General features: G+C 47.1%; 1 protein-coding gene across 1 annotated transcript in view; it reads right to left on the bottom strand.

The window, feature by feature from the left end:
* The window catches only part of LOC127584850 (AP-1 complex subunit mu-2-like), a 31,369-nt gene that overhangs the window by 9,362 nt on the left and 1,531 nt on the right, over positions 1-20,476 (bottom strand). The window contains 7 exon segments of the mRNA XM_052041811.1: positions 2,236-2,378; positions 5,393-5,519; positions 8,226-8,336; positions 8,338-8,374; positions 13,119-13,249; positions 14,384-14,451; positions 19,050-19,206. Coding sequence (XP_051897771.1) covers positions 2,236-2,378; positions 5,393-5,519; positions 8,226-8,336; positions 8,338-8,374; positions 13,119-13,249; positions 14,384-14,451; positions 19,050-19,206 — 774 coding nt within the window.

The raw sequence follows: 20,476 nt of genomic DNA, 5'->3' as shown, positions 1-20,476 counted from the left end.
ATCTTCACAATGTCTGAATGACCCTCCACGTTCTGGGAAGTGCTGGGGGATTGTTACGTGGAGCTCCAAACACATCTTTCATCCTTCCCACTACAATGGGATGCTCATTGCTTCATCTCCACCTCTTTCTTCTGCAGACATTGCATTCAGGAGAATGAGCGGCTTCCACCAGATCTTGGAGGGGGTGGAGAGTCAACAGGCCTGGAGTGTGTATGGATGTAATGGCTGGGTACCACCTTCTGTGAGGATCAGCTCCTCATTGTTCTTTAAGCTGGGAGAGAAAATCCTCGTGGGCAACAGGGCTTCAGTGGGTTAAAGATCTGCTGGAGTAGAAAATTAAATCCCAACCCAACCACAGCTGGTCCCAGGACCTGACCCCATTGCTGCAGATTTAACAGTGTCAATTACACTATCGACAGGCCAGTTATGGGAAGGCAGATCTGCTAAAAATACAGGTCCTCCCCAGCTGACAAGTGCCCAAGACCACAAGCAACTGCAGAGAGTTGTGAACGCAGCCCAGTCCATCATGCAAACCAGCCTCCCTTCCACTGACTCTGTCTACACTTCCCACTGCCTCGGGAAAGCAGCCGACATAATCAAGGACCCCTCCCACCCCGGTCATTCTCTCTTCTGCCCCCTCCCATCGGCGAGAAGATACTAATGTTTGAGAATACGTACCACCAGGCTCAAGGACAGCTTCTATCCCGCTGTTATCAAACTCTTGAACAGACCTCTCACACACCAAAAGATGAATTCGATCTCCCAATCTACCTCATCATGGCTCTTGCGCCTTAATGTTTCCCTGCACTGCACTCCCTCAGTAACTACAACACTATATCCTGTATCCTGGTTTCCTTTTTACCACCTCAGTGTACTTACGTATGGAATGGTCAGTCTGGAAGTCATGCAAACAAAAAACTTTTTACTGTACCTCGGTACATAACAACAAAGCAAATGCCCATACAGTCTGAAAGTACAAGCAAGTGTTTGAGGGACTGGTGGGATGGATCTGCAGGTTGCTGAGAGGCTGCAGGACACTGTTCTGAACACGAGCTAAAACTTTGACACATCGAACCCGTGAAGAAAACATTCTAGTTAACACATTGATGTCCATTTTGCAAATCCTATCTCGAGACACGCTGTCTGGCAGCAGCAATATCCTTTTTAAAATCATCAATAGCATTTAAAACCTCGTCTGCTGTAAAGTCTTTTATAAGAATATCATCATCAGCCTGCGATAGACACGGGCGAAATGTGTTAATATCAACTTTATTAATAAGAATGAGAAAACGAGATTTAAAATGCAGCTCCAGAACAACCCACCACTTGCAGGCGTCTTCTGCTGCGTGGGTGGGAACTTGGTTCCGACTCGTGAACTGTTCGGGCTACAAACAGTTCGAGGGAACAGGACCCTGCCGTAACCCGGGGACGACCTGCACTGAGCTGGGCCTGACGTGGAACGAACTCTGGTACTCCATGAGAACTTACACCTGACACAACCCTAGCACATATATTGTGTGAGCAGAGGGACATCTCTGGGTCACTGACCAAGGCAACAGCTGGGACACACAGTTACTGGTTTTGGAAGCATTTAGAACATAGAACAGTACAGCACAGGAACAGGCCCTGCGGCCCACGTTTTGCCGAACTAACTAAGCTAATGATGCCCAACTAAACTAACCCTTCTGCCTACCCAATGTCCGTATCCCTCCATTCTCTGCACATTCATGTGTGTAACAGCCTCTTAAATGCCTCTATCGTATCTGTCTCCACCACCACCCCTGGCAGCACATTCCAGGCACCAACCACTCTCTGTGTAAAAAACTTTCCCCACACATCTCCTTCGAACTTACCCTCTCTCAACTTAAATCCATGCCCTCTCGTATTAGATATTTTGACCCTGGGAGAATGATACCAGCTGTCTAACTTGTCTATGCCTCTCATAATTTTATAAACTTCTATCAGGTCTCCCCTCAGCCTCCACACTCCAGAGAAAACAACCCAAGTTTGTCTAATCTCTCTTTGTAGCACAGAGTGAACACGTTTATGGTGAATAAATTTTTAAATACCAATTTTTAGATGCATCTTAACACCTTTCCCTTAACATTGGCTGGGAGCAGAAGACCACAAATTACCAGGATGTCCCTGCGTTGGCCCCAGGGCTCCCGTGCCCTTCGTCTACAAGTGTTATGAAAACGAAACTAGGGAAAGTCTTCCCAAACTTGCTTCACTCACTTGGATGTTCAGTCGATAAGACATGAGTTCAAAGTCCCCGTCTGGTGGGATGAAGGAGATTGTTCGATCATTTTCAAAGCGCGACAGTCTCACACATTGATGGAACTTCACGTCCTCCAGTTCAACAGATTTATTTTTGCCTCCTGAATTAAAACAAAGCTCGGGTTGTTATCGGACCTTTCACAGGATGTCCCAGACAGACTTACAGCAAATCAGTTACTTTTGAAGTGTGCTCCCTGCAACAGTGTAGGGAACAAAACAACCAGCTTGTCTACAATGGAGAGTACAGCAAGCTGCAGAATCAGTTCACCTGATCATTAGCTCAATGACTTTTCGGTTATGTTGACTGAAGGATGAATATTACGTATGAGAGGAGTGTTTGATGTCTCTGGGCCTGTACTCAGTGGAGTTCAATGGAGGGATCTCAGTGAAAGATACGGGATACTGAAAGGCCTGGACAGAGTGGACGTGGAGAGGATGTTTCCATCAGTAGCAGAGTCTAGGATCCGCGGGCACAGCCTCAAAGTAAAGGGACTGAGGTGAGGAGGAATTTCTTCAGCCAGAGGGCGATGAATCTGTGGAATTCGTTGCCACAGAGGGCTGTGGAGGCCAAGTCATTGGGTGTATTTAAGACAGAGATTGACAGGTTCTTGACTGGTAAGGGGGTTAAGGGTTATTGGGAGAAGGTGGGAGAATGAGATTGAAAAAAAATCAGCCATGATTGAATTGATGGGCCAATGCCTAATTCTGCTCCTACATATTATATTGTGACTGGGAGAGAACTTCCTCACTGTTCGATGCAGTGCCATAGGGTGGTTTTTCATCTCTGTTGGGAAGGCTGCACCTTAGTTTAATGCCTCATCCTCAAGAAGGTTTGTCCAACAGTGCAGCATTCCCGCAGGGCTGCACTTTACTTGTTTTTAGTGCCTGACCTGCTGACTCAGAGATGGGAGCACCACATACTCAGTCACACCTGATGCCAGGGAGCAGACCAACCCCGGAAGCATCTTTTGCCCTCTGATTCTAAAGACCTCGGTCGGCCAAGTTGGAAGAGTACACAGGAGTGGGATTGAGATAGATTTGGTACAGCATTGATTCACTAGGCTGGTTCCTTGGATGTGGGATTGAGGAAAATTGGACCGTACACACACGTGTTCAGAAGAATGACAGGTGATCTCATTCTTTTGTAGAACCTACTGGCATGCACACAAAGTGAGGAGTTGGCTGTTCACAGAACAGAAAACAGTACAACACCACAATTCTTGTGTCGAGCATGATGTCCCATTAAACTATTCCTTCTGCCTGCACGATTCAAGATTCAGACGTGTTTAAAAAAAATTTTATTCAGAAAACTGTAATTCTTTGGAATTCCCCCTTACAAGAAGGATGTGGACACTCAGCTGCTGAGATCAGAATGCATCCTGTGGCCCCTCTGTATGGGATCCTATCCTACAGCTGTACAGTGGAGAGCACTCTGTCTGGTTGCATCACAGCCTGGTACGGAGGTTCCAATGCACAGGATCGCAAGAGGCTGCAAAGGGCTGTAGACTCAGCCAGCTCCATCATGGGCAAAACCCTCCCCACCATCAAGGACATCTTCAAGAGGGCGGCGCCTCAAGAAGGCGGCATCCATCACTAAGGACCCTCACCATCTGGGACATGCCCTCTTCTCGTTATTACCATCGGGGAGGAGGTACAGGAACCTGAAGACCCACCACTCAATGATTTAAGAACAGCTTCTTCCCCTCCAACATCAGATTTCTGAATGGTCCATGAACCCACGAACACGACCTGGTTATTCCTTTTTTTTTGGCACTATTTATTTCCTTTATAATTTATGGTAATGTTTATGTCTTGCACTGTACTGCTGCCGCAAAGCAACAAAATTTCACATCATACAAGTCAGTGATAATAAACCGGATTCTGATGGTTAGTACAATTCATCTTTGCCTCAGTGATAGCCCCCAGTCAGAGGCATTCCCAGCAAACAATTCCCTCAGAGGAACTACCTCCGGATGTGATCAGGCGTCATTCACAGGGATGGTTGATGCAAACATGTTGCTGGATAGACAACAGCTGCACAACAGGGCTAGCCAAGCAAATTCTATGTTAAAGTCAACTCTAGTGTCAACAGTGCAGCAATGTTGCAGGAGCTGCTTCTTACCACCAGGCCAACAGAATGCAAGTACACCCTTTCAAAAGAATCCCTGTCCCAAACAGATGATCCAGCACTTTGAGTCAGGAAATTATGTTGCAGCTTTATAAACCTCTGGTCGGGCCACATCTGAAGTATTGCATTCAATTCTGGCTACCCCATTATAGGAAGGATGTGGAGGCTTTGGAGAGGGTGCAAAAGGAGGTTCACCAGGATGCTGGCTGGATTAGAGGGCATGAGCTATAAGGAGAAGTTGGACAAAACTTGGGTTGTTTTCTCTGGAGCGTCAGAGGCTGAGGGGAGACCTGACAGAAGTTTTTAAGATCATGAGAGGCATAGATAGAGTAGACAGCCGGTATCGTTATTCCCCCCAGAGTCAAAATATCTAATACTAGAGGGCATGCATTTAAGGTGAGAGGGGGAAAATTCAAAGGAGATGTAAGGGGCAAGTTCTTTTTATACAGAGAGTGTTGGGTGCCTGGAATGTGCTGCCAGGAGTAGTGGTGGAGGCAGATATGATAGAGGGGTTTGAGGCTCTTAGATAGGCATGTGGATATGCAGAGAGTGCAGGGATTGGGACATTGTGTAGGCAGGAGGGATTAGTTTAGTGAGGCAATTAATTACTAGTTTAATAAACTTGACACAACATCATGGGCTGAAGGGCCTTTTCCTGTGTTGCATTGTTTTGTGTTCCAGACACATTAACACATCATCAAGGCTACATCACTGCAGAAATATCTGTCCACACATATGAAAAGGTTTTCATTGGAGTTTTTAAAACTACTATTTTAGGTCACGGACAATAAAGAATCATTTTTAAAATCTGTTTTCATTTGAATATTTCAAATACATCTTTCATAAAACTGTTGTTTGTGGGTGTAGAAAATAAATGAGTTTGAAGTAGGAAAGACAATGGACAATTTAGTCAGCACTCAACTCTGACAACATTTGTGACCAGGACCCTGAGACACTGGGCCAACAGAATACAGCCACCCTACTTACGCCCAGTCAGTTCGAAGAGCACTTTATCGTTCAGTCCAAGCCGGAGTTCTGGCATTCCGAGAGGAAAACCCTCAGCTTCACACTGGCCGACTATCTCGCTCTGTAGAACATTCCCGTTGGCACTGACCTGTTCAAGAAGAAGAAGAAATGAGCTGTCCCTATGGGGGACTATTGCCATAACAGAGGAAGTGGATGGGAACATAGAACACAGAACAGTACAGCACAGGAACAGGCCCTTCGGCCCACAATGTTGTGCCGAACTGATAAAGCTAATGCCTTCTGCCTGCATATATCCATCTCCCTCCATTCTCTGCACATTAATATGTGTCTATCTAACAGCCTCTTAAACACCACTATCGTATCTGCCTCCACCCCCACCCCTGGCATGCACCGCTCTCTGTGTAAAAAACTTGCCTCATACATCTCCTTTGAACTTTCTCCCTCTCACCTTAAATGCATGCCTCCTGTATTGGACATTTTGACCCTGGAAAAAAGTTACCGGCTGTCTACTCTATCTATGCCTCTCATAATTTTATAAACTTCCATTAGGTCTCCCCCTCAGCCTCTGCTGCTCCAGAGAAAACCATCCAAGTCTGTCCAACCTCTCCTTATAGCAGATGCCCTCCAATCCAGGCAACATCCTGGTGAACCTCTTCTGCACCCTCTCCAAAGCCTCCACATCCTTCCTACAATGGGGCAACCAGAATTGAATGCAATACCTCAGATGCGGCCTAACCAGGGTTTTATAAAGCTGCAACATAACCTCCTGACTCTTGAACTCAGTGCCTCAACTAATAAAGGCAAGTGTGCCGTACGTCTCTGTACCACCCTATCGAGCTGTGCAGCCACTTTCAGGAGCTCTGGACTTGGACCACAAGATTCCACTGTACATCACAAATAGGAAGACCAAGTGCAGCTCGCTCACTCTTTGTCACGACAGATAACACTGGAGTTGTCATTCGACAGCACCTCCCAGACCCACGACCTCTACCAGCACAGAGAAGACGGCAGGTGTATTGGAACACCACCACCTGCAGATTCTCCGCCAGATTAAACAACTTACAAATACAGCATCATTCCTTCAGCAGCAGTGGACTAAATCCTGGAACCTCTTTGGCCCACAACACCTTTACCAGAAGGACTGCAGTGCTTCAGGGAGGTGAACCAACTTCCCAAGGGCAATTCAGGATGGACAATAAATGCTAGCCCTGCCACTGATGCCAGGTGACCTTTAAAACCCTCCTTATCCTCTGTTCATCTGTGACCCTGTCAAGCCTCATGGGCACTGCCTTCTTCTTCACATCCACCCACGGGCACAACCCTCCCCACCAGAAGGCGACATCCATCACTAAGGACCCTCACCAATCGGGAACATGTCTCTTCACATCATTACCATTAGACCCACACTCAACAACTTAGGAACAGCTTCCTTAAGATATAAGATACCTTTATTAGTCACATGTACATCGAAACACACAGTGAAACACATCTTTTGCGTAGAGTGTTCTGGGGGCAGCCCGCAAGTGTCGCCACGCTTCTGGCGCCATTGGAATGTGGGAGGAAACCGGAGCACCCAGAGGAAACCCACGCAGACATGGGGAGAACGTACAAACTCCTTACAGACAGCGGCCGGAATTGAACGCGGGTCGCTGGTGCTGTAATAGCGTTACGCTACCTGCTACACTACTGTGCTTCCCCTCCGCCATCAGGTTTCTGAACGGTCCAGGAACACTACCTCGTTATTCCTTTTTTTACACTATTTACTTTTGTAACTTATATTAATTTTATGTGTTTGTACTATACTGCTGCCGCAAAACAACAAATTTCATGTCATCCAAGTCAGTGACAATAAACCTGAATTCTGATTACCTGGCACTCCCCACTCTGCAGCTTCACCACATCGGTTGTACCTTCACCTGTGCAGACCCCATGCTCTTGAACATTCACCTTAACCTCGTTACCCCTTCACCGTCAGAACCTTCCTTAAACCACGTCTTTGACCAAACCTTTGGCATGATATTCATTCCGAATTAAAACCTCCTGGGAAGGATCCTATCCCGAGGCATCACGGCTTGGTACAGCAACTGCTCTGCCCATGACCGCAAGAAACTGCAGAGAGTTGTGGGCACAGCTCAGCACATCACAGAAAACCGGCCTCCCCTCCATGGACTCTGTCTACACTTCTCGCTGCCTCAGGAAGCAGCCGACATCGTCAAAGACCCCACACACCCCGGACATTCTCTCTTCTCCCCCCTCCCATCAGGCAGAAGATACAGAAGTTTGAGAACACGTACCACCAGACTCAAGGACAGCTTCTATCCCGCTGTTATAAGACTATCGAACAGTCCCAAATACAATAAGATGGACTCTTGACCTCGTCATGTCCTTGCACCCTATTGTCTGCCTGCACTGTACTTTCTCTGTAACTGTAACACTTTATTCTGCATCCTGTTTTCCTTTTGTACTACCTTGATTGTATGTCTGGAATGATCCATTTGGATGGCAAAGCTTTTCACTGGGTATCGGTACATGTGACAATAATAAACCAATTACCAATCTTGAGAAATGCTCCATGAAACACCAGGATACAGAAGGAGACCATTCAGCCCATCAGGTCCATGAAGGCTGCTGGTAGAACTTTGCCATCGCTCTCATTCCCTGTCTTTTCCCATATCCTGCAAGTTATTCTCTCTCAATGCCCATAGAACCTTGTCAGTTTTCTTATGGAACTGAGGTCCCATTGATTTTTTTTTACAGGGACCGCCTTCAGTCCAGACCTGAATTCCAGAACACTCCAGAACGCCAGCCAGTCATCTCAAACTGCCCCACTCACCAACACGTTGACACCTTCGATGACATCAATGAAGACCTCGTTCTTCTTGTATTTGATGCCTTCCGACCTCCAGGACACAGCGTTGGTGACGGTGGCTGGGGGTCGTGGGGGCAGCCAGCTCCAGTTTTTGGCTCTGCTGTGTGATGTACCTGTCCAGGTGAAACGACAACACTCAGCTCTGGGTCGAATTCACTCAGGACAAAACCATGAAGCCCAGGGCAGCATCTCAACCAACGGCACCTCACCGCAAGCTCAAGGTGGGTTCTGTGTCACTCTGTGGGCAAATTCCTTTGTTCACCCTCCCTCCAACACTCCCCCCATGTTCTAAACCACTTCCTTCTCCCCATGTCCAACAAAACCCTCTCTCCCTCTCCTTGTGCACTCCCCTCCAAACCCACCCTCTCTCCCCACTCCCCCAGAAACCCACCTTGTCTCATTCCATACCTCCTGAAACCCACACCACCCCCTCAAAACCCACCCCACCCTCCCAAAAACACCCTCTCCCCACCCCACACCCACCCTCTCCCCCCACCCCCCAGAAACCCACCCTCTCTCCCCACCCACTCCCCCCCCAAAACCTACCCTCTCCACATCCCCCCAGGAACCCACCCCCTCTCTCCACCTCCCCAGGAACCCACCCCCTCTCCCCACCTCCCCAGGAACCCACTCCACCCCCCAGAAACCCACACACTCTCTCCCCACAACCCTCAAAACCCATACTCACCCCACATGCTCCATTCCCCTGCCAGTCTCCAACTATTTGAAAGCTCTGAGCTGAAACACCAATTCTGTCTCTCTCCCTTCCTCCACAGATGCTGACTGACCTGCTGAGTACTCTCAAGTTTCATCCCACATCCAAGAGACCTGCTGGTAGGTTAATTGGCTGCTGTAAATTCTTCCTCTCTGCCATCAAATTCCTGAACAATCCATGAACATATGAACACTACCTCGTTATTCCTTTTTCTTTGCACTATTTATTTATTATTATAATTTATAGATTTTTATGTCTTGCACTGTACTGCTGCCGCAAAACAACAAACTTCACATCATATGTCAGTGATAATAAACCTGATTCTGATTCTAAGTTACCCCTTGGTGTAGGTTAATAGCAAAAATGATCATGGGGGAGTTGATGGGTGTCTGTGTGAGAGAGAGAGTGGCAGGAGAGCAGGGAAATAAGGAGAGGGGGGATTGGACTGCTCCACTGGGTCCTAGCATGGACCTGATGGGTTGTATGGCCTCCTGTGTGTTTTCAGATGCAAGGTGCTATAAAGCTACTATCCAATCCACAGGATCCATTGACGTCACTAGCACACATAACAGCATCCTCTCCGGAGTTTAGAAGGAGAGGTGCTCTCAGCAATGGTTTAAAATGTCCCAATAGTACAGAGAAAATGAAGGAGTTTGGGCATTGGGAGGGTAACTGGGGTTCAGCTGGAAGATCAGTCAGTCTCTGTGAATGATGAGGCAGATGTGAGGAGACATTAGGCTTACTCCTGCCAGCGGTAGACTCGTGGTTAAGTTACTGGACCAGTAGCTCAAGATCTGGGTTATGGATCCAGAGACACAAGTTCAAATCCCACCACAGCATCTGGGAAATTTAAAATGATTAAATAATTCTTAAATTTAAAAAAAATTGGTCTCCGACACTCATGAAAGAGCTAAATTGTTGTGAAAGATTCATCTGGTCAACTTCAGAGAAGGAAACCTCTACCCTCACCCAGTCTGCCCTTTGTGACTCCAGCCCACCACAGTGGTCTTCTCTTAACTTCCCCCTTAGGTCGGGGAATACTACAGACAGACAATAAATTCCAGCAAATAACGTAAACGAATAGAAACGAGAGATTATCCTGCTCTCCTGCCAAGTCCTGCCAACAGATAGGTGCCCAGAGTGAAGGGGGACCTCTCACTGGTTGCACTGGAGAGAGTGCAGAGATTCATCAGGACATTGCCTGGATTGGAGGACTTTAGTTAACAGAGAGATTGGACAGGCTGGGCTTGTTTTCCCTGGAGTGGAGAAGGCCGAGGGGTGACCTGGAACCAGAGTGTTAGGTCAGACGATGGAGCAGTTGGTGTAAAGGTAGGTACAATGTGCAGGGGGACTGAGGAAGGATAGACAGTGGATAGGGCATAAACGCAGTCAGTTGGATGGGTTGAAATGTGTCTATTTTATTGCAAGAAGAATAAGGATGATGAACTTAGAGCACGGATCAGTATGTGGAATTACGATGTTCTGGCCATTACAGAGACTTGGCTGTCGCAAGGACAGGATTGGCTGCTTGATGTTCTGGGGTTCAGATGTTTCAGAAGGGTCAGGGAGGAAGGTAAAACAGGTGGAGCGGCATTGTTAATCAGGGATAGTATCACAGCTGCAGAAAGGGACATCGTGGAGGGTCAGCACAACATTGTGGGCCGAAGGGCCCGTACTGTGCCGTACTGTTCTATGTTCTAAATGAGACCAGTATAGATAAGTACAATGGTCGGCATAGACAGAGTGGGTGGAAGGCCTGGTTCTACCCTTGATGATTTGCCCTGTGGTGATCAGTCCTGATCTGGGACCCAGGGCTCACAGGGAACAAGAGCTCCGTGGATTCACAGAGGCAGAAGAGATTTTCCAGATGCTGGGATCTGGAGCAACACACACAAAATGCTGGAGGAACTCAGCAGGTCAGACAGCATCCATGGGAGGGAAATGGACAGTTGGCGTTTAGGGTCGAGACCCTTCACCTGGACTGCAAAGGAAGAGGGCAGAAGCCAGAATAAAAGGGGTATGGGAGTGGGGGGGGAGGGGGGGGGAGAGAGGGAGAGGGGGAGGAGCACAAGCTGGCAGGTGATAGGTGAGTCCAGGTGAGAGGGGGAAGGTAGGTAGGTGGGGGGGTAAAAGGGGGTGATGCGAGAAGCTGGGAGGTGATAGATGGAAGAGGCAGAGGGCTGAAGAACACGGCACAGTACAGCGCCAGCGATCGGGGTTCGATTCCCGCCGCTGTCTGCAAGGAGTTTGTACGTTCTCCCGTGTCTGCGTGGGTTTCCTCCGGGTGCTCCGGTTTCCTCCCACATTTCAAAGATGTACGGGTAGGTTAATTTGAGTTTAAAATGGGCAGCATGGATTCGTTGGGCCGGAAGGGCCTGTTACCACGCTGTAAATAAAATTTTTTTAAAAAATTTAAAATTTAAAACATGGAATCTGATAGGAGAGGACAGTAGAACAAAGGGAAGAAGGTGGGCAAGTTGTGAGGGGAGGGAAGGGGATGGAGGAGGGGAAGGGAGGGGAGGGGGTAGGGGAGGGGTGAATCACCTGCCAACTCGTGCTCCTCCCCCTCCCCATTTATTCTCGTTTCTGCCCTCTTCCTTTCCAGTCCTGATGAAGTGTCTCAGCCCGAAATGTCGACTGTTTATTTCCCTCCGTGGATGCTGCCTGACCCGCTGAGCTCCTCCAGCACTACGTGTGAGTTGCTCCAAGGGGATCGTTAGGTTTTGCGGAACGAGGACATGGACCACTCGCAGCAGAGGGCCGGGTGTAACATCCAACCTCACGGTCAGAGAGACCAGCACGATTACCCCTCGCAGTAGCACCAGAGAGAGAAGATTGCAATCTGCATTAAAACTCTTCTCCCATGAGTTGCTTCCAATAGAACATTGAAGAGCACAGCACAGGACAGGCTCTTTGGCCCACGATGTTGTGCCAAACAAAATAAACCAATGACTCCTAATTAATCTAATCCCTCTTTCCCACACATTGACTACATGCCTCCATTCTCTGCACATTCACGTGCCTATCTAAGAGCTTCTTAAACACCCCGATGCTATCTGCCTCCACCACCCCCCTGGCAGCACATTCCAGACACCCACCACTCTCTGTGTAACAAACTTGCCCCGCACATCACCTTTGATTTTCCCCCTCCCCACCTTAATTGCACGCTAGACATTGCAATCCTGGGAAAAAGATACCGGCTTTCTACTCTATCTGTAACTCACATAATTTTATAAACCTATCAAATCTCACCTCAGCCTCTGCCTCTCCAGAGAAAACAACCCCAGCTTTTCCAACCTCTCCTTATAGCACACGTCCTCCCAACCAGGCAGCATCCTGGTAAACCTCCTCTGCACCCTCTCTAAAGCCTCCACATCCTTCCGATAATGAGGCGACCATATGAAACACAATATTTACCATTCCAACCCAGAGTATCTCACTCTGGTTAAGAAAGAGAAAGTACAAAACATTTCCATCTTCTGTTCACAGCGTAACGCTTGGGGAAATGTACTCCGCTCCATGCAACCTATCCCACGTGATGCATGAATTCTCTACTGGGAAGCCAGCTGATCTTTGATTTAGAATTGCTCAGTCACTCAATCTATGCTGGCTCCTTGATCCCATTTCCCTGCTCTTCCCCACGGTCCTGTAAATTATTGCCTCTCCAGTCTATCCAATTCCCTACCGAAGGCACCGATGGATTCTGCCCACACCAATTCCAGATCATACAAAGAAAAGGTCTTCTTCACATACTTCTTTGTCTCTTTTGGCCAATTTTTTTTAAAAAGTCGATGAACTCTGCACCTTGAACCATGCACCATCTGCTTCCCACAATCTACCCGATCCAAACTAGCCCACCTCCATCAAACCTCCTTTCAAACTTCTTTCTCTTTCTCAACCCCACTTTCTCCCGTCTTGCTCCGGAGCTGAAACGCAAATCAAAAAGACTGCAGATGCCAGGGACCTGGGAGCACTCAGCAGGTCAGGCAGCATCTGTGCAGAGAGAAACCAAGCCAGTGTTTCAGTTCTGACCGAGGGTCTTTGATCTGAAGCGTTAACTCTGTGGCCCAGTGACTAACTTCTACACCCCTGGTCTTTGACCGATGATCAAGCTGGGGTTGACGTCGGCTGCTGACACTCACTCCTGTAGGATTTTACTGTCAGTGGTCTGCGGGAACCCAAAGTCCATCACCTCGTCCAGGAGCTCATAGATGATCACAAAGTTGTCCCTGATACTCTCCTCCTCCAGCTCCTTAAAGTATTCTGTGAAAACCTGGAGAGAAGGCAGGGCATGAGATTCCACAGCAACACCAGGTTGTGAAACTGAAATTGAACCACCAGATTCAAGAACAACTACTTCTTCCCTAATAATTCTGTTCTTCAACCAACCAGCACAACCATAAGTTTAGCAACACTATGACCACTTCGATCACTTTGCGCTAAAATGAACTTTGTTTTTTTTTGTTCTAATTGTGTCCTTTCTTGTAAAAGTTGTTTAATTTATGTTTGTTTTTCTTGTGAATTTTCTTATCTGATGCATTGTGCCTGTGATGCTGCTGCAAGTAAGTTTTTCATTGTACCTGTACCTCACTGTACTTGTGCCCACGACAATAAACTCGACTCGACTTGACTTGCACAGTAGTGTAGCGGTTAGCATAACACTATTACAGTGCCAGTGACCCGGGTTCAATTCTGGCCACCATCTGTAAGGAGTTTGTACGTTCTCCCCGTGTCTGCGTGGGTTTCCTCCGGGTGCTCCGGTTCCCTCCCACATTCCAAAGACGTACGGGTTAGGAAGTTGTGGGCGTGCTATGTTGGCGCCAGAAGCATGGCGACACTTGCGGGCTGCCCCCAGAACACTCTACACAAATGATGCATTTCACTGTGTGTTTCGATGTACATGTGACTAATAAAGATATCTCATCTCATCTCAAATACTGTGACAGTAACTACAGTGGTCACTCACGATGGACAACCTCACTGATTAACCCACTCACCAGCTAGTGAGTGTTTTACCGGACTTGAGCTATGCTGCCATTCACAGCTCAGGGCCTCGCTTACTTCCCCAACCCAAGACCAAGGGAGCCCTGCCTTTATATGTCGGATGGGATCTTAAGTCAATTACAAGTCCTCAGGCCTAATATAAACACACTACCATGTTGGAGGGGCACAGCTATGCTGTGGTTAAAGTGCGTGTATGCCACATGTCACGCGACAGGTCAGATTCTGGAGGGCGATGGTCGGGTTGGTCTAACTATACCCAAGTAGCCCCCAACTGCACAGGAGGAAGGGTGATTCGGGTAGGGTCCAGAGGAGCTGCAGGCCTGTTAAAAGGAGCAGAGACAAAGTGAAAATAATCAACTAAGCATCACTTAGTTAAAAAAAAGAACAAAATGGGAACTGTTACCTGAATGATTTTATACAGGAACGCATACACAAGAGAGGCATTTGCATTTTTCTTTGTCGTTGCAACCACTGAACTCCAGGTTAAGGAAGGAAAGTCATTCAACCGTATTCAAGTCATCACAAACTTTCCAAAGCAGCAGAGTCGATCAATTTAAGTCTGATGCTCTGTGCCTGTGATGCTGCTGCAAGTAAGTTTTTCATTGCACCTGTGCACACATGGACTTGTGTACATGACAATAAACTCGACTTTGAAACTTTGAAAGAAAAAGCACTTATCGATATCCAATGTATAACACTGCACATCCAATCGACTTAACTACGTCATATCTCTCTGCAGACTCCTGACTTCTGCGTAAATCTCACGAATCGATCAATTTAAGTCCATTATAAACTCCTCCTCAGCCTTCCTGTTCCTGCTCCGTTCGTTTGACTAACTTGGATCAACAATCATAAATTCAGTTTTAGTTAACCCATTCAATGCCCTTGAGAAAACAGAGCCCGTCTCTGAAATGGTCACCACCACATTGGTGTAAGGGATAGACTGTCGTTAAGGTGGTCCTGGGCTTGACCAGGATTGCCGCAGCCTGGAGTAAGAAATGAAATGCCGGAGGAACTCAGCAGGTCAGGCAGCATCTGTGAAGGGAGACGGACAGCACTCCCTCCCGCTGAGTTCCTCCAGCATTTCGTTTGCCGCTCCAGATCCCAGCATCTGCACTCTCTTCTGTCTTCACGTTGTGACAACTTGGTCACAAAAACCCCACTGCATGGAAATCCTTCACGGAAAATCCAAAACTAATTAAATCACAATGACAGCCACCCAATAACCAGACTCCTTGCTGATTATGGCTACTTCTGGAACTTACTTCCACTTGAAGTGAAAACAGAAAATGTTGGAAATACTCAGCAGGTCAGGCAGCATCCATGGGGAGAGGAACAAAGCTAATGTTTCAGGTGAATGACCTTTTACTAGAACTGGGAAATCAAATACGTTTTAAGATGTAGAGAAGTGGGAAGGTGGGAGATAACAAAGGCAGTGTCTGTGATTGGGCAGAGACCAAGAGTGAGTGGCAGTGGGGCTGGTTGAAGAGCCAGCAGTGAAGTCAGAAGAGTAAACAGAGGGAGTTGAACGTGAGCAGAGGAAGAAAGGGAGGTGGTGTGGGGTTTAGGAGCTGTTATCAGTGCTGGCTAATTGGACTTGTACCTGAATTTATTTGACGAGCATTGCCAGGTGATTTCTTGAGGGGAGGATAATAACATTGGAGTCCTGGTTGGGTCCAAGTAGGAGCCTGTCCACGTCCGTCCAATAAAGGTCAATGGACAGCGGTCAGGGGAATGAAGGCTGGAAGATGCCCACCATAAGGACAAGAGTCCAGGATCTGAGGGCACAGCTTCAGAATAAGGGGAATTAGAACTGAGATGAGGAGGAATTTGTTCAGCCAGAGGGTGGTGAACCTGTGGGATTCGTTGCCAGAGGGCGGTGGAGGCCAAGTCATTGGGTGTATTTAAGGCAGAGATTGATAGAACATATAACAGTGCAGCACAGAACAGGCCCTTCGGCCCACAATGCTGTGCCGACATAGCTATTCCCTCCAACCTACAGAATGCCCATATCCCTCTATTTTCCTCTCATTCATGTGTCCATCCAAGCCCCTCTTAAATGCTCCCAATGAATTTGCCTCCATCACCCTATCAGGCAACGCATTCCAGGCGTCCACCACTCTCTCAGTAAAAAATGTCCCCCTCACGTCTGTTCTGATCCTACCCCCTCTGGTATTGCATCGCTCAATAATGGGAAAAAGATATTGCTTGTCCACCCTATCTATGCCCTTCATAACTTTATACACTTCCAACAGATCACCCCTCAGCTTCCACCGCTCCAGAGAAAAGAGCCCAAGTTTGTCCAGCCTCTCCTGATAGCACATGCCCTCTAATCCAGGCAGCATCCGAGTAAACCTCCTCTGCACCCTCTCTAAAGCTTCGATATCCTTCCTATAGCAAGGTGACCAGAATTGCACACAATACTCTAAATGTGGCCCAACCAGAGTTCTATAGGTTCTTGATTGGTAAGGGGGTTAAGGATTATGGGGAGAAGGTGGGAGATTGGGGTTGAAAAAAAGTCAGCCATGATTGAATGGTGGAGCAGGCTCGATGGGCCAAATGGCCTAATTCTGCTCCTATATCTTCTGGTCTTATAACCCAAGATAAATGGAGCAGCGGGTAGTACCCGGTTCAGTACTGACTGCCAGTTTTTACCTTCTCCCTGTGACTGTGTGGTTTCTCCGGGTGGTCCAGACCTCCCACCTCCTGAAGACGTGCGGGTCGGTGTGTAAGTAAGTGGCAAAATAACCAAAGGGGACTTTAGAGGAGTTGCAGGGATACAGAGAAAAGGGAGGAGGAATGGGACCGATGGGGTTGTTGTGCTGGGGGCTGGAATGGAATCGATGGGCTGAACAGCCTCGTGTGCCATAGTGAGTAAAATGAAAAGGCTCCTAAATTTGATCGCATGGGAGCTCTGATGGGGAATGCCATCAGGGTTATTGACCACGTTAAACCAGCGGAGCCTCTGTACCGCAGGGCTTCCGTCCCAGGGAGCCTCCGGTATCAGAGATATTCACCGGACTGTCGCTGGATAAGGCCAGCCCCCAGCTACCTTGGATTTGACTCCCTCGAGGTCAGGCAGATACTCATCGCTCAGCTGGAATTGATCCGTGCATCAGGATGAGACTTGAGCACAAGGAGATAAACTCAGGAGTGAAAAGATTTTTAGAGTCACTGAGCATGGAATCAGGCCCTTCGGCCCAACTGGTCCATGCCGACCAAGATTCCCATCTAAGGTAGTGCCATCAGCCTGCATTTGGTCCAAATTCCTCTAAACCTTTCCTATCCATGTACCTGTCCAAGTATCCTTTAAATATTGTTAATGTAGCTGCCTCAACCACTTCCTCTGGCAGCTCGTTCCATGTACCGACCACCCTCTGAGTGAAAAAGTTGCCCCTCAGGTTCCTATTAAATCTTTCCTCTCTCACCTTAAACCTGTGCCCTCTGATTTTTGATTCCCAAACCCAGGGAACAAGACTGTGTGCATTCACCCTGTCTATGCCCCTCATGATTTTATACACCTCTGTAAGATCACCTCTCAAGTTTTTAGAGAAAAGGGAACTAAGGGATACTAAGTTAGTGCAGAGAAGTGCTGTTGAGGCAGAAGATCAACGATGATCTTATTAAAAGGTAAAGCGTGGGGAGGGGGAGAGGTCTCTCCTACTAGCATCCTTGTGTTCCCTTTACTGCATATTTTGTAGTAATTAGTCAATGAGGAATGAAGCGCTGGGTTAAATGGTCCACATAATCCATTCTTACAGCCCACAAGCTTTATTCTTAATTTTCTACTATTGCAATGTTTCAGTGTTGATACTTCCCATTGTAAACTGCTATGTCAACATTTCTTGTTCAATGTTGTTTGGGCTGTCACATTGTAATTGCATGACTTGGTGGTTCTGTTGAGGGGCGTTGTTAAGTCTGCCCGTACTTTCATCAACAGCTTGAGGGAGTGAGCAGTGGGTAAGTGGAAACAGAGTGGGGGGAGTGGGGGAAGACAGTGTGAAGAGTGCAGGAATCCAACCCCTCAATCAGTTGAGTAATGCAAAAGGCAGAGTTGACAAAACCCTCATTCAGTATCCCGAATACCAGACCAATCAGCAATTAAGGTGTGGATTTGAACAGCCCATTTCATCAGAACTCCGAGACATTGCAGGTAATTTTTACCCATTGGGTAGAGACACTGCGATGTAAACACTCAAACACCATTTATAAATTCGCCAATGACACCACTGTTGTTGGCTGTATCTCAGATGGCGATGAAGAGGCGTGCAGGAGTGAGATAGATTGACTGGTTGAGTGGTGTCGCAACAACAACCTCACACTCACCATCAGCAAGGCCAAGGAATTGATTGTGGACTTCAGGAAGGGGAAGTCGGGAGAACACACACCAGTCCTCAATGAGGGGTCAGCGGTGGAAAGGGTGAGCAGCTTCAAGTTCCTGGGTGTCAACATCTCTGAGGATCTGTCCTAGGCCCAACACATGGATGCAATCACGAAGAAGGCACACCAGTAGCTCTACTTTGTTAGGAGTTTGTGGAGATCTGGCATGTCACCAAAGGTTCTTGCAAGTTTCTATAGATGTACGGTGAAGAGCATTCTGACTGGTTGCATCACCGCCTGGAATGGAGGCTCCAATGCGCAGGATCACAAGAGGCTGCAGAGGGTTGTAGACTCAGCCAGCTCCATCACAACACAACCTTCCCCACCATTGAGATCATCTTCAAGAGGCGGTGCCTCAAGAAGGCGGCATCCATCATTAAGGACCCTCACCGCCCGGGACATGCCCTCTTCTCGTTACTACCATCAGGGAGGAGGTACAGGAGTCTGAAGACCCACACTCAATGATTCAGGAAGAGCCTCTTCCCCTCCGCCATCAGATTTCTGAACAGGCCATGAACCCATGAACACTGCCTCATTGTTCCTTTTTTTTCCACTAGTTATTCTGTAATATACAGTAATTTTATGTCTTTGCACTGTACTGCTGCCACAAAACAACGAATTCCACATCATATAAGACAGAGATAATAAAACTGATTCTGATTCGGTAATTTGTCACACAGAAAGGATACAGTACAGGTTTCGGTGTTTGATCCACAAGAAATGAACTTTGCCGTGAGTTAGGAGAGGGGAGACAGCTCCTTCATCTTCCCTTTGCGTTAGGATAGGGATGAAGTGCTCGATCTCCGACATATCCACATCTCCTTTGTAATTCCGACATACTAGGAGCTGTACCAGGAGGTTAAAGGATACAAGTATTAGTGTTGGCCACACTCTCTCCCATTTGCCTTCTCAGGAGGGATAGAAAGGTCCTTTGGCATTATTGCAGAGGTGAGTGCAGTTCTCCCCAGCACCCTGGCCAAATTTATCACAAAATCAAACATCACTAACACAAACACACAACAGTAATGTCCAACAGTATCTGATCATTGCTGTTTGTGGGAGCTTGCTGTGCAAAAAACTAGCTGTCCCATTGCCGTCATGACGATACTTTAGTCGTGCTTTATTGGGAACACATACTGCCATTAGGCAGGAGGTACAGGATCCTGAAGACCCACACCTCAAGGTTCAACAACAGCTTCTTCCCCACTGCCGTCAGGTTCATGAAACGACCCAAAAAACCCCAACACTACTTCCAACTACATTTCCCTCAACTTGCACCCAATATCATTATATTTAGTTTTGTTTGTCGTGTATGTTGTGTATAATTTATGTTAATTTAAGTTTACGTAACTTAGGTTTATCACGTCTATAATGCACTGTGCTGCTGCTGCAAAAAGCTACTTTTCATGGCATTGATACCCTGGGTGTGGATGCCAATGGCAGTAAACTTGAACTTGACAATAAGTGTTTCATTGTAAACTGCTGACCCTGCCCGTCTCCACACCTTTAAATCATAAATGAAGGTGTTTTCAGAAAGCAAATCAAAACATAATTAGAATTAAAGCCCCTATTTTACTTTCTCAATATATTGTGGTAATGCTCAGAAGTTGACTCTAGACTTCAGGGTATAAACTGTGATAACAGAACTGCATTTTCTGTCAACATTTACAGTTTGATTTTTAATCTTAACAATTAGTTATTTTAAAACTGAAGCCAGTATCGTGCCATTGTGGGATATCCTGCTACCAATGGTAACCAGATTTTAAAATGACTGCCCTGGCACAGTGCATTAAACCAATTTTGTTTTTAGCACAAAAGCAAATGAGATTTTATTGACAATGCGCATTTCCTTTATATTTTAAAATCTTTGCCTCTCTGAGTCCTGGAACCTCAGCTAAATCCAGAGACGGATTACGTGTTGCCACACATTGACTGTTGCCTTGTTGCAAATTAAACTGGGAGTAGTTTTTTAACCTTTTAAATTCTAATGGAACATGAATTATTCACCCAAGTAAAACTTTGCATCTACGTAGCATCTTCCAGGTTTAAAGGGCTTATTCCTGCTCTTCAGAATCATAGAAACATACAGCACGGAAGCAGGCCCTTCTGCCCATCG

Source organism: Pristis pectinata, chromosome 31 (genome assembly GCF_009764475.1).
Source record: "Pristis pectinata isolate sPriPec2 chromosome 31, sPriPec2.1.pri, whole genome shotgun sequence".
In the NCBI taxonomy this organism is placed as follows: domain Eukaryota; kingdom Metazoa; phylum Chordata; class Chondrichthyes; order Rhinopristiformes; family Pristidae; genus Pristis; species Pristis pectinata.
Note: the sequence above shows the minus strand (reverse complement) of the source record. Positions and strands in the feature narration are given on the sequence as shown.